This window comes from Panicum virgatum, chromosome 5N, assembly GCF_016808335.1.
Source record: "Panicum virgatum strain AP13 chromosome 5N, P.virgatum_v5, whole genome shotgun sequence".
Taxonomy (NCBI): Eukaryota; Viridiplantae; Streptophyta; class Magnoliopsida; order Poales; family Poaceae; genus Panicum; species Panicum virgatum.
In genome coordinates, this window is record NC_053149.1 from 69,365,797 (window position 1) to 69,381,536 (window position 15,740).

The 15,740-nt window shown below is 43.5% G+C and overlaps 1 protein-coding gene across 1 annotated transcript; it reads right to left on the reverse strand.

The window, feature by feature from the left end:
* Positions 1–3,529: 3,529 nt before the first annotated feature.
* Positions 3,530–4,684, reverse strand: LOC120675112. The gene has a single exon (XM_039956203.1). The coding sequence runs from the start codon at positions 4,682–4,684 to the stop codon at positions 3,530–3,532; it is 1,155 nt and encodes a 384-aa protein (XP_039812137.1).
* Positions 4,685–15,740: the final 11,056 nt, after the last annotated feature.

The window sequence follows — 15,740 nt, forward strand, 5'->3', positions numbered from 1 at the left end:
AATCCACTCCCCGTGCCGCCCTCTTCCTTTTCCCCCTCCTCACGAAGTGCTGTCGAGCCCCAGGGCGCCGTCCTCAGGCCGCCGCCAGAGCGCCGCCCCCTCCCCTGTTCCACGGGAAAAGGGAGGAAGAAGACAGGAGCTTTTGCACAAAACCCCCTGCCTTTTTCTCTATTCTGTTAAGAAACCTCCCACCTCTCTAATACTTTTGCAAAATAAACCCTCTCCTTTATTATATTCCAAATAAATCCTTCCCCCATATAAACATATTTCTAAATAAACCCCTGACCTTTTTCATAATAACCCGGGTATTTTCTAAAATACCAATCAAGCCCCTGTCTCCTCAGAAATAATTACAAACTGGTCCCTGACTTCTTATTTAACCCAAAACCTCTCTGTAACCTATCATTTCATGCGCCAAACAATCTCTGATCGACCTGAAACTTTACCATGCCATTTCTAAAATAGTTTTGACCATGCCATTAGGAAACCACCCAAAAATATTACTTCTATTTTCATATCTTAATTGTTTCCAATTCGAGCTCCACAATAAAACCTTTATTTCTTTTTCTTAATTGGGTGTTTGTTTGTTTACGTCGTAGATCACGGTGTGAACGAGGGAGAACCCGTCGACGAGCGGTACGGCAAGCAAGTGAACGAGGACCAGTTCCACGATCCTGAACCCGAAGGACAGCACCCCGATCAGGACTTCCCGGAACGCTTTGAAGACGGCAAGTTCAATCCCGCCCTTTGATGCATATTTTGTCCTAGCTTTTATAAACACAACCTTTTGTCCTGTTTTACAAAACTGCATATGTTTTGCCTGCTGAAAACATAGTTGGATAGCCACTCCTTGATTTGTTATAACCATTCCTTGACCACCTAGATTAATGTCTGAATGTGATTTGTTTGGACGTTAATCGCTGCTAGAACGCTTAGGACCTTAAACACGATATGACTTATTTTATAAAAAGAAAATGTGTGGGTGTGTGTGGGAAGGGAAAATGTGAAATTTTCGAAAGATGAGTATAGACGAGATGGATGTCACTTCTATGTGAATTGCCAAATGGTGTGCTCATACCCGAGTGGTAGAGCAAGGAAGGGAGATATTCATCTCGTCACAACTAAGGACCGAGTTGGTGTGTCATCTCACCTAACTCCACTATCGTGCAAACCACTCGACCATTGAATGGGCAACGGCTTAGCATAAACCCCACTAGTTAGTCTGATAGCCATCAGGAGAGCTGAGAGCAACGGGTGACCAAGGAGGAGGGATATGCTCTGTGTGACTTATGCCCCGGTTATACCTCGGTGATAGGTCGATGACTCCCTAGGTAGATCCCGTGGTGGCTAGTCAGGTCTAGCTAAGGTGGGTAATGGCTTTGTTGGGATCTGCACCGACACTAAGGTGATCGTGTTGTGGTGCCCCGCTTGTGGGTAAAGTTGCATACCTCTGTAGAGTTAAGAATCTATTCGAATAGCCGTGCCCACGGTATTGGGCGAGTTACGGTGTGATCACATAACTAGTGTTTCTTCTGGGATTGGATGGGTTGGCGTGAGTTATTTTGGAAAAGCGTCCGGCAGTTGTGCCGTGTGCTACGGCGGATGAGGAGTCCGGTAGCAGCTTAAAACTTGGATTCTGTGTGGATCAACACTACGTGTTACCCAGTACAAGGAAAAAACTTGCTTTGAAAATCCTTTCTTTCGAATGAACCCCTGCATAAAAATTTGCTTTCCGCAAAATAAACCCTAGCCTTCTCCTTGATTTACCCTGTGCATTATATTATGTTTATACCCCCTCCGTGGGTGTGGTTAGACTTGCTGAGTTTGTTTGTACTCACCCCATTCTTAATTTTTACAAAGGAAGATCCAGACTTCGTTCCCGAAGACGTTGAGTAGAGGTTCCGTCCTGCACCCAACTTTGCCTGTGGATAGGGTCACCCGCAGGAAGTTCCGTATGGCGCAAGACTCTGATGACCCCCTCTTCATAGTTAATATCGTTGTGTGGGTGTTATTTGTCATTCTCGTGATAGTCGCGCTTCACTGCCCACTTCCGCGTAGAGTTATACGGTGACGTACGATCTGATGTAATAAAAGTGTTATCAGCCTCCTGGGACTGATATTGTATCACTTTTAAGTCTTCTCTTATGAGGGGATGCTTCAAAAATATTGTCTCCAGAATCTAGGAGTAAAGGGTTATGGTCACTAGGAGGCCTCTCCAAAGCCTTAACTCTAGCCATGGGAAAAGCAGCCTCCCAGTCAGTAGAAATAAAAATCCTATCTATTCTGGCCAGAACAATATTTTCCTGATTGTTTGTCCAAGTATAAAGTTTATTTGAGGGATCTAATTCTAACAGCCCCCATTTACTAATCCACTCATTGAAAGCATCACCCCATCTATGGCTGATGTTCTGGTTACTTTTGTCAGTAGCAAATCTAACTAAATTGAAGTCGCCACCAATAATAATGGGACCAGACCAAGTACCCATTACATGGTGAAGCTCATCAATAAAATCTTGCTTACCATCCTCATAAGGAGAGCCATAGACTACAACAATTTTCCAGCTAAAATCAGTTTTCTTATCCATAACCATGGCACTGATGGAAAATTGTAGAATATCTCCTACTGTCAGCACAGACAAGTCTGAATTCACTCCTAAGAGGATGCCACCAGCAGAGCCTCTAGTAGGTTGGTGACACCAGTTGAAGGGTGTATTTCCAGTTAGAGACCTCAAGATGCCAGGGGTGAAGCATTCTTTTTTGGTCTCCATAACACCAACAAAATCAACATGATTATCTCTAATTTTAGAAGTTAGGGCAGGAACTCTACCTAATTTGTTTAAGCCCCTAATGTTCCAGAAAAGGCCTTTTATTTATTTTTTTGTTTGGATTTTTTCTATCTACTTCTATATGTAAACCAGATATGGGACTTGCAGCTCCCTTTCCAGGAAGTCTGTCTTCGGGGATAGTCTTAGAAGCAGGACCCTGCTCTACAGAAATAAGACTCCCATCTACATTATCGCTACTAGACACATAACAGAAACTACATGAGTCACTAAAGCAGATGCCTCTGCTTTTTTCTTCTAACTCAAACTGAGTAACATGAGTGTCTCTAACAGGACTGCCATCCTTGTTAGAGATACCAATAGCATTAGCAACATTTGATAAATCAGAACTCGAGATAGAGGTGGGTGTTGGTTTTGTACCTTTGCCATCACATTCATTCCATTTTCTTTTAATCTCCTGGGCTTTCTCCAAAACTGATCTGCCATTATTGTTTCCCCTTGTGCTCCTTCTTTCTACTTCTATTGGACCACATTTCTTCTTTTCCACTTTTTTCTTCTTTCCCACTGGCGCCACCTCAGGGCTGAAAAGCTTACCCCCCTGTTCCACAGAGCTCTGACTGTTTTCAGCACCATCTTCCACTGCTGCACTAACAAGTCCAAGATCGGGACAGAGCCATTCTTTTGGCAAAGTGGAAAACTCATTATCCTCTCCTCCCTCTCCAGAGACTAGGAGGTCTGATTCTTCATCAGAGTCTGTCAATTCCATAGCTCTCAGAAGACTTGTACAAGATGGTATTGGATCTGCTGCCCCTAATATGTCTCCTTCTCTTTTTTTCATCAAACAACAGCATGGCCTTCCTCACAGAATCTGTTTTCTTCCCACTATTGTTGTTTGGATTGTCCACCTGTTTTCCAGAGCATCCATTTCCATTGTCTAGGTCACTAGTGGGAGGGAGCTCATTCTCTGGTTTATAATCCTCTTCCTCTTCTGGCCTTTCACCTCCATCTTCATCCCCTTTGTGACTAGGATCTAACCCATCATTCAGCTCTTCCATTTTTTCTTTCAGCTTATCAAGCTCCTCCACCTCAAAGCTGATCATATATAGTTTATCAGCCATCTCCATAACTCTACGGTCAGGAATCTTTCTTGGATCTTTGCAATTGATTTTCACCCTAATCACAGTGAAGAAGCTTGAGAAAAGTGTCTGCCAATCCACCTCTATCATCTTTCCTAAGGTAGAGGCTATTTCTCTTATAGTTGTCCAGTCACTCCATTTGGGGGGAACACCTCTGATTTGTATCCAGGCTTCCATTAGCTGCCCAACTGGCTCAATATCCCCATTCCAGACTCTCAGTGATGCCATCACAGAATTGCTCTTCAGATAGAAGTAGGTAGCTTCACCCAACACTTTGCTTTCTACTCTAATATATGGTGGAAATTTCACTAAGAATCTGAACTCATCCATTCTCAGTAACTTCCAAGCCCAATTTTTATCCACCTGCTGCCTCAGGGTCTTGATGATTTCATCTTCTTCCAAGAAACCTTCCTCTACTGTGAACACACCATAATTCTCAAAGCCAGCCCAATGTTTGAATCTCCCCTCCCTGTTAGCTACATCAACATGGTAGAAGCCTAACCCTCTGTTTGCACTCCCATAAAACTGAGCTGCAGGCTGTGGTTTCTTCCATTCATCACAATTCTCAACAACATGATCCTTGCAAAAGCACATGAAGCAAACTTTAGGTTTGACACACCCAGAGCTGAAGTGGCCGGTTTCTCCACAATTGAAGCAGATTACTTGAGGGAATTTCTGAGGGTGCAGATTTAGATCTTCCTCACTGCTTTTCTTGTTAGCATCCCCATCACCTATCTCACTACCACTACAAGAGCCTGCTCCCATAGGTTTCTGCAAGACAGATTGATTACCTTTCTGAGTCTGTTGCTGTTGTCCATAACCTTGTTTACCTCTGCCTCCCTGATTGAAGTTTCTCGGCCGGTGATTGTATTGCTGTGGTCGTTGATTATATGGAGGTGGGGGGAAAGGCGGTGGCTGGAGGGGATTCGGACCTAGAGGATAGTATCCATATGGCGGTGGTGGCAGGTAGAACCCAGGCCTCGGCGGCGGCGGGTACGAATGCGGCGGCGGGAATCCTCCATGCCAATCTTCCCAGGCACCTTCTCGGTCCGCGGCCTTCCTCCTCTGCCCTGCCCGTCATGGATTTGACTACTTGCACAAAGCTTCGCTTCTCACCACGCCCCCAGATCCTCTCGGCGAAACTCAATTTTGCTAGTGATTTGCTCCACACATCAGCATCACCAACTGGAAAACAATCCTCGGGTGTGAAGGAATTGCTCTCCCACAGCTTCTTCTCGATCCAGACTAGGTCATCTCTCGCGACGCCGCCCTTGCCAAACCCAACCCTAGGCTGCGGCGGGGGTGTTTCGGGGATAAACCACAATTGTCCGAAGAATTCCAGAACTGCCCCTTCCTCATCATCCGGGTCTCGATCACGACTAGGTGTATCATCCCGTGCCCGCGAGCCCGAAACCCTACCCGCGGGGGGTGGGTGAAGTTTGACGGGTTTGACCTCCGGGACTCCCGCGTGACGAGGTGGAGGGGTATCCCAAGCGTGACGAGGGCTCGAGGCAATCCAAGGCGGCGCACGAACGGGGATCCTCCCCGTCGCCGGGGTGACCGCCATCGACCCGCTCCCTAAACCTGATGCTCCTCTTACGGCTCGTGAGGCATGCCAGGCCATCGCCCCTTCTCTAGGAATCCGACGACGACGACGCGGAGGATTAGGAACGGAGGAAGAGAACGAACGGGACCCGTTCCGTTCTAAGCTACGGGCACCAACGATTCTGAGCAAGTGTTCGCATTGGCTGTTTCCTTGGTTTGGCTACCTCAGTCCTCAGGTTCAAACCTGACCCACACCGATTAGAGAGAGAAAAAAATTGAGCTAAATCCTTTCTCTGTTTAGTTTCTTCCCTAGAATTTCTAAAAAGTATTTTGACCGCTAATTACGAGTATTAAATAAAAACAGTTTACAAAACCAACTCCAGAATCCTATGCTAGGAACTCTGCTGAATCTAATGGGATCTTTGATCGAGTGATTAAAGAATGGTTACTGCAGCATTATTATAGCCAATTATCGATTAATTACCATCATTAGATTTATTATGAAAAATTATTCTCATCCGTGAAATTTTTTTGCAAATAGACTTCATTTAGTGCGGTATGTTTTGCTTGCATTTAATGTGCCACCACCACATCGAGATAGAACTGTAGGCTGTATGCAGCAGAGGGTACCAGCAGTGGTGCAGTTTTTTCTTTTTTTTGGAAGAGTGGAGCAGTCGTGCAGGCTTGGTGGGCCTCTCCGCAAGGGCCGAAAGACGGTCTATGATGGATGGATCATGATTAATACATACATATACATACATCAATAGTTTAATATGTTGCCCTGTTATTCAACAACATACAACAACAACATAGTCTTTTGTCCCAGACGAGTTGCCCCGTTATTATACTGAAAAATTTAACGTCGGTGCCGATTGGGCCTAATGACAACTGGACTTTTGTGCAATATGGCTCACCTCCTAGGCGCGGCACACTCACCAATCTTATTTATTTTTGGAAAAAAATTTCTTCCATATTTTTTCCTATCTCTCCAACCTTCTCCCCCCGCCGCCGTCGCCGGCTGCCCCCCCCCCCCAACACCCCGCCCCGCCGCCTCGCTGGAGAAGTTGGCCTGTCACCGATCAACATTTCAAATTCAATATTTCACACTTCTAATTTCAACTTTTCGTCTGTACAATTCTAATATTTTTATCATCAAATGTTGAACCTAATTAATATAAAGATGTTAAATTGATCATATCAAAATGTTAAACATGATTGTAGTAGTTTACATAGGATAATTGGATCAGAGTGAACTTTAAAAATAGATGGCTTATTTATATTCCACGTGACCCTCGGCACACTGCGCTCGATGATCAACGGAAACGGATGGTCGCCGCCTGAGACTACGCAGCGCACGGGCTTGCTCGCCACGAGGGTTCTCTGATCTTTGGGTCCTCACGTCAGTGGCTGCTCAAAAGTTACAGTAGCCTGGTGCGGGCGGGTCTGGGAGATGCTTTAATCTTGGTTTCCCTGTTGACTTTTTAAGAGATCCTGTTGATTTTTCTAAAATAGCAAACTGGCTAATATGCTACTATATTGTTGTTAGAATATTATACATGATTGAAGAGGACGATGATTTTATCAGCTCCAAGATGGATGTGGTCATGTGTAGGTGATGCGCGCTACAGAATTTGTCTTCTTCTATAAAAGCCTGCCTTATCACTTACCAAACGCACGCTCGTATGAAGATCCATTCTAATCCAGATATTCCTGATGACAGATGACATGTGTGCAGTGTGCTTAATTGCTTCTTGTGTACACATATTTTTACTGACCCCAATACAAAAAAGGGTGCTGCAACTCATTTGTTGTTTAAGCTCTGTTCCGAATAAGAATATTTTTTATTATATTTGGCTGCTATCATATTTTAAAAATTCGTATAGCTTAACATTATAAGATTTATGTTTTAAGGTTCACCATTGGATCTGCTTTCATATTTTTAGATGAAAATACTTTCGTATAATTTTTAGTATGTATTAGTGGCCAAAGATAGAAATGTTTAGCTTACGAAGGAAAAAAAATGAAAACACATTTATCTCGTGCTAATTAGTTAGACTATATAATTAGTTATATTTTCAACTATATTTAATGCTTCACGTATGTGTCCGAAGATTCCATATGACGGATACTGTACAAATTTTTTTTGTAAAAAATTTTCATGAACGGGCTGTGGCCCGTGTGGCGTGTGCCAACTGCCAATGAGCAGGCGACGTCCTCTCCTCGGGGGCTCCCTCGAAGGCCCGAAAAGTCGCATCACCATCACCCATCTTGACGAGAAGGGTGTTGGGATGATGATCTGTGAGCTTAAATAGTAAGTTCATTAAATGATCTACAGTAAAATAATAAGATAAATTAATGGAAGAACATTATGGAACGGGAACGAACGTTCCCGTCCCGTCCAGATCGGGGACGGGAACCGACCATGGATGTCGGTCCCCCCCCCCCCCCCGGTGAGTGGCATATAAATAGAAGGGGGAAACCCGTTCAAAACCCGATCTGTGCGTGCTGTCATCACCGGGGTTTTGTGACCGGCAAAACACACACATACACTCACACTGAGGCAAAAACAAGAGACAAGATCTAAGAAAGAGGAAGATGGGAGGCCCTAATGACCAAGGTATGTCATCTATGTGGTTCCATTTTGAGATTAAGATCCTAGAACTTCTAACAATGGCATCTAGAGCTTAGTTAGCATCGAATTGGAACCCAATATAGCTCTCTGAGTACACAGATTATGCTTAGTTTAAGTGTTCTTGTGCATCTTTTATGTGTTCATGCCCCTGTCATAAAGTTTTGCGCCCAAATCTTGCAAGCCCGAAAACCTAACCCTAGCCAAACCCCAAAACCCCCAAATCTAAGAAACCCTAACCCTAAGATCTAAAGCAGAGGGTCCGGGGCATACCTAAAGGGCCTTCTAGGCAACCACCATCGACATGGTCGTCGCCATGGCTGTCGCTGATGGCGACCGCACGCTCTGGACTTGGTCCCGAGTGGCTTCGCGAGCCCCCGGGCCGACCGGGGCCACCCCTCACGCCGGCGATCGCCGGATCTGAAGTTCGCCTTCGCCGTCGCCGCCGCTGCGGATCTACGCGCGGCTGGCGAGGTGCCCTAAGGGCACCGTCGAGCAACGCTCGACGGAGCTGCGCACCCGCATCTGCGGCACGCAGCTCCGGCGAGCGAAACTCGGGCGGTGCCGCTCCCTCTCTCGGCGCCGGCGAGGGCTCGGCGCCGCTCGGCGCCGTCCCGCGCCGCTCACCTCGCTCGCTCGTTGCTGCCTCCGCGGGGAGAAGAGAGAGAGGGGAGGGAGAAATGATTTAGGGTTTGGGGGGGTTGCGGCCGACCGCCCTTTTAAGGCGGCACGCGTGCGGCGTCGACCGTCGGATCTCATCCGACGGCGTGCGCGTCTCGCGGCCGGAGCGGGCCGGCGGAAGCGGCGGTTTCCAGGCCCAAGCCCATTTTTTGGGCCTGGGTCCCGGGAAGGGGGTGGCGGCGCTTAAACGGGCCGGGCCGAAAACGGCCTAGGCCAAAAATTGATGTTTGGGCCGATTTTTATTATGAAAAATTACGAAATGTATAATGGGCTGCATAGTGTGGGGTTTAAATACTTTGGCCTACATAGTAACGGACTGAAAAAGTTTATGGGCTAAAATAATATTGAAATTAAGGTTACAAATATTGTTTTATGTTTTATTGTTTCATGTTTTTATCTTTAAAGCATTATGATAAGTGTTATTTCATGTTTAATTCTTTAAAGATGTTTTATTGTGTTTTAGCAAATAATGATACAAATAATAATTAGATTTATTATGAAATTTTCTTATGTTTATTTAATTTTTATGATGATTACATTATGTTTATTATTCAAAATTATTATTTTATGTGTTATAAATTATTTCCGCTGCAAATAATTACTCTGACTAAGTGTGACAAATAATTGTCATTCTGGCCAAAGCTGATTGACACTTATTTGGTCACAAAATTTTATTAACTCAAATCAATTCTGGCCAAAGCTGATTTGATTGAATTAATAAAAGAAGTTCATGAAATTCATTAAAGTGTGGTCTGTATTTATTATTCTGGCCAAAGGTGATTAATAAATACTTATTCACAAAATTTTATTGTTCTTATTCATTTCTGGCCAAAGCTGATTTGAATTTGATCAATAAAAGAATATGTTTATTTGATGATGTTGATTCTTTCTTATGCAGCGTCTCAAATTGCCAGTGTCTTAGGCAATATTGAGCAGCTTAATAGAAGCTGAAAGCATCTAGGCCCTCAAGATATGTTTCGGTGATTAATGACAATTATTTTTGTGACTAATGAGTTTGTGCAGCTTAATAAAATCTTATCGCTCATTGGATCATATGTTAAAAAGGCCCCTCAATCTCATTACTCGAAAAGGCGATCTCGGTATTCAACTCAAGTATATAACAAGACTAAGGATCTTTCTAGTCCTAAGTGTCGCAAGGTTGAGAAGGACACTTAGGTTAGTATAGGTTTTATAGTTTTGTAGAAGTCGCACTATTAAGAGGGGTTAAGGCCAAGTAACTTGAGCATGGACATGGTCAATCAAAAATGGATGCACACATTGGTCACTCAGGCTATTGGAAGCTCAAACAAGTGTTACTCAACTCATATCTCAAGAAAGTTTGGATTTCACTCGAGACTCAAATCAAAACAGACAAAATCAAGAAAAAGTCTTATCACCGGTTTAACCGACGCTACTGCTTTTCTATACATCGGTTAAACACAGTCACTGAAACCTGGACACTGTATTCACCAGTTTAACCGACGATGTTCAAAATTAACGTCGGTACAGTTGTCCAGAATGTTGGTTTTTCGGGGGTTTCTGAGCTTATACACACCGGTTAAACCGACGATGGATTTGAGTTAACGTCGGTGTAGTTGTCCAGAGAGTTAGTTTTTTCAGTTAATCAGTGGACATCTACATTCACCGGTTAAACCAATGATACATCGGTCAAATTGCCTGTGCAATAACAGCTAGTTTTTCAAAGAGGATGTTTACATTCATCGGTTGAACCGGAGATTACTCTGGAGGGACCGTCGGATTAACCGGCGTTGCGTACTTTTTCTGGCAGCTTTTCTCCAACGGTTCTATACTCGTGAGCTGCATATATATACCCCTCCAATGGGTCATTTTACTCTCTCTTGACACCAGGCAACATTCATACACACATTCTATAGTTGAGAGACACTTAGAGCCTTAATTCCACTCAATTGAACATTCAATCATCCAAGAAGCAAGGCTAAGGACTTGAGTAGGGAGAAGCTTGTGTGCATCCGCTCTTGGTGATCGGTTCTTGCTCAAGTGAAGGTTCTAGCTTGTTACTCTTGGTGATTGGCATCTATAAGGATCACCGGGGTGTCCGACCCTAGAGGGGGAGGGGGTGAATAGGGTCGCTAATCGCTTTTCTATCCTAGGGCTCAATCTAATTGCATAAGATAAACCTAACACATCCTACACATGCTAGTTAAGACCAAGGTTTATCTATGCTACCCTCTACTTACCCCAAAAGAGTTGCCACCTATAGCCAATCCTAATCAAATTAACTAGGAAAGTAAAGGTAAGCAAGAAAGAGTAAATGCGGAAACGTAAGCGGTAAGTAAAGCGGTAAGGGAGAGGATATGCAAACTCCCGTGAAGACACCAAGACACACAATTTAACGTGGTTCGGTTAGGACACCAAAGTCCCTCCCTACGTCCACGGCCACTTGCTCACAAAGAACAAGTGTGATGCCGAGTCTCTTCGCTTGATCACCGTCTTGCCACGCCTCCAAGGCTCCCGACAAGCAAAGGCTAAGTGACGCCAAGTCACAAAGACGAGGTCACCGCCACCGTCTATCTCGAAGCGTCACCACGGCACCGTCTTCACTATCTTGGAGCTTTAACACCAAGTAGGGGCCTCCTTCCCCGCACAAAGTGTCGTTGCCACTCCACACCAAGTCGGAGGGTCACACGACGAGTACACAAGGTGTTTGCCGCAGCAAGGCTTTCTCTCAAGCTAGTTCTCTCAAGAACTAAGCCTAAACAAGCACTAAGCACTCTCACAAGTGTGCTTAAGCCTATATGATGTACAATGAAGCTCTATGGTGGTTGGAGATGATCTTTAGCTCTTGTATATTTCCTTGAACTCCAGCACTCCCAAATGACCCGGCCTTGGGGGTATATATAGGCAGCACAAGCAAATATAGCCGTTGGAGAAAAGCTGCCAGAAATGTGCTTAACGCCGGTTAATCCGACGTACCCCAAAAGCCATCATCGGTTCAACCGGTGTATGTAAACTGCCACTTGAAAAACTAGCTGTTAGTAATTAACCGGTGTATCGCCGGTTTAACCGATGTAATCAACCGGTGTATGTAATATTAGCGTCGGTTTAACCGGTGAGTGTAACTTCTTCACGTTCCTCCAAAAACCACCTCTCTGGACAACTGAACCGATGCAATTGACCGATGCATCGTCGGTTCAACCGGTGTATGTAATTTCCTCGGTCTTCATCTGCCAATGCATCGACGTATACATTTTCTTCAACGTCGGTTAATCCGGTGTTAAACCCTAGCCCGCAGACCTTCTCTGTGATTGCACCGGTGAGTTCATTTTGCCCTACGTCGGTTTAACCGGTGATAGCAAAATGCCTCAATTCTTGTCCCTTGGACCGAAGAGCTACGCCTATCTTCTCTTTGTCATCACTTGAACCTAAAAGCCTGGGAATGTTTATCTTAACAATCATATTAGTCCAAGTATTGTGTGTGTCATCAATCGCCAAAACATTATATTGAAATATGGCATGAGAGGCCATTTTCGCTACAGCATCACCTAGGCGATCTTGGTGATCGGGGGTGATTCTCTCGGAGCTTGCCAAGGATTGTGGGAGCCTGGAGAAGAAGAGTGTATGTGGCTTGAGCTCCACCACGCCGGGACGGCGAACAGAGACTCTTAGTGAGCACCCTTGTCTTGGTGACTTGGGAGGTGACAAGACTCTTAGCGAGTGTTACAACGTGGATTAGGGGGTGTGTGACAACACATCGATACCACGGGGGGGGGGGAATCCGGTTGTCAATGGATCAACACAAAACTCTTACTAAGATTGAGGTGCAATTCAAAGGCTCCTCTAAAGCTTATGCCACCACCCTCATCAAAAGGTTGGTGGGTGAAAAATATGATGCTACTAGCAGTCTAAGGGAGCACATTATGAAAAATGTCACATGGCTTCCAAGCTTAAGTCAATGGAGATGGAAATCTCTGATGGTTTTCTTGTCCATTTCATTATGTCATCACTGCCCCAGGAGTTCTCTCCATTTGTGATCAACTACAACTCTATGAAAATAAAGTGGGGGTATTGATGAGTTGATTGCCATGTGTGTGCAATAAGAAGAAAGGCTTAAGGCAGAAAGGATTGATCATGCTAATCAATTCAAGAATTCTGAAAAGAAAAGGTATAAGAAATTTAAGAAAGAATACTTGAAGCCTAAGCCTGGTCAATTCAAAGAAAAGGGGCAATCTTCTAAGAAAGGCCAGCAGAACAAGCCAGCAGGTGGCTCCAGTGCAAAGGAAAAAGGAAAAGATCCCGAAGGATGCCACTTTTGTGGAAAAAGTGGACACCGTCAAAGAGACTGTATTGGCTTTATGAGATGGCTCAACAAGAAAGGTACTGATGTTATAACTTTTGTTGATGAATCCCTTTATATTGATTATGCCACCGATTCTTGGTGGATTGACTCAGGTGCAACAATTCACGTTGCAAACTCTTTACAGGAATTCGCTACGAGGAGGACCCTAAGAAGAGGGGAAAGAAGAATTATATTTGCTAATGGAGTTGAAGCAGAAGTCAAGGCCATTGGAGACTTCACTCTTACTCTTCATACTGGGTTTAGACTTCAGCTAAATGATGTTCTTTATGTACCCTCTATGAAAAGAAACTTAGTTTCTATTTCATCCTTAGATGATAGTGGTTATCGGTGTACTTTTGGATACCATAGATGTATAATTATGTATGACAATAAAGAGGTTGGTCTCGCCGTTAGACGGGAACAACTTTATAAAATACCTTTATGTGATGCCACTTATCATGTTGATTCCACCTCAAATGCAAACGTCAGTACCAAATGAAAATATAATGATAATGAGACTTCTTTGAAATTATGGCACTACCGTTTAGGCCATATTTCGAGGGGGAGAATTGAGCATCTCATTAAAGAAGATATCCTCCATCCTTTGGATTTCTCGGATGCAGATGTTGAACATTGCATTGATTGCATCAAAGGGAAGTATACAAAGAAAATCAAGAAAGGTGCAAACCGAAGCACGGGAGTTTTAGAAATAATCCACATAGATATTTGTGGTCCTTTTAATGTAAAATCAGTGGATGGTTTTGATTCATCCATTACATTCACCGATGACTACTCCCGTTATGGATATATTTATCCAATCAAAGAAAGATCCGAGACATTAGACAAGTTCAAAATTTTCAAAGCAGAAGTTGAGAATCAACATGATCGGAAGATCAAAATTGTAAGGTCTGATCATGGTGGAGAATACTACGGAAGGCATACACCTTATGGCCAAACTCCTGGACCTTTTGCAAGGTTTTTGGAAGAAAATGGCATAAAAGCCCAGTACTCTGCACCGGGCGAACCACAGCATAATGGAGTAGCTGAAAGGCGTAATCGCACTCTAATGGATACGGTACGAAGTATGTTAAGCCACTCCACTTTGCCTATGAATTTATGGATGGAAGCTCTAAAGACAGCTGCACACATTCTTAATAAAGTTCCCAGCAAATTAGTTCCTAAGACACCTTTTGAATTATGGACTTTGAAGAAACCAACTCTAAATTATTTACATGTGTGGGGCTACCCTGCTGAAGCTCGAGTTTTCAATCAAAATATGGGAAAGTTAGACCCTAAGACAATCAGTTGTCATTTTATTGGTTATCCTGATAAGTCAAAGGCATATTGATTTTATTGCCCGAATCAGTTTACAAAGTTTGTTGAAACAAGACACTCTGTGTTCTTGGAAGATGAAGTGATCAGGGGGAGCATGACTCCCAGGGAAATTGATTTAGAAGAAAAACAGGAATATGTTCCAATGCCCATAACTCAAGATCCTATTTTCCCTATGCATGCTGATGTTGCAACTCAAGTCCAAGGGACTGTTGTTACAACACCTGTTGAAACTCCTGCAACCACTTCAAGTGTTGCACCTAATGATGAGTCTAATGAGCATATTCAACAGCCTCCAGTTGTGATGAATGAGCAAAATAATGAGCAACCACTTAGAAGGTCACAATGAGAAAGAAGATCAGCCATTCCTAGTGATTATGTCACTTATATGAGTGAAGATACGAATGAGTTGATGTTGAACGATGATCCCACATCATTTAAAGAGGCCATGAATAATGAGCATTCATCTGAATGGCTTGATGCTATGAAAGATGAAATGTAATTCATGAATGCTAATGAAGTATGAGACTTAGTAGAAATTCCTAAAGGAACCAAAACAGTAGGCTGCAAATGGGTCTACAAGACTAAATGTGACTCCAAGGGTAATATCGAAAGGTTCAAAGCAAGACTCGTGGCAAAAGGTTTCACACAGAGAGAATGCATTGATTACAATGAAACCTTCTCCCCTGTTTCTTCTAAAGACTCATTCAGAATCATCATGGCACTTGTGGCTCATTATGATTTGGAGTTGCATCAAATAGATGTTAAAACCGCATTCCTGAATGGTGACTTATATGAAAATATATACATGACACAACCTGAGGGTTTTGTTGTGGAAGGAAAGGAACATTTGGGATGTAAATTGAAGAAATCCATTTATGGGCTAAAACAAGCGTCAAGAGAATGGTACCTTAAGTTTGATCAAATTATCAGAGAATTTGGTTTTGAAGAGAATAAAAAGAATAACTGCATTTATACTAAGTTCAGGGCGAGTAAATTCATCTTCTTGATATTATATGTGAATGATATACTCCTGGCCAGCAGTGACAAGAATTTACTGCTGGAAACAAAGAGGTTTCTTACCTCCAAATTTGAGATGAAAGATCTTGGTGAAGCCACTTATGTTCTGGGCATAGAAATTCACCGAAATAGATCCAAAGGGATCTTGGGGCTATCTCAGAAGACATGTATAGAAAAGGTGCTGAAAAAGTATAATATGCATAAGTGTTCAGCCTCGCCTGCTCCTATTATTAAGGGTGATAAATTTGGAAAATTCCAATGTCCAAAAAATGAGTATGAAGCTGCGTAGATGAAGT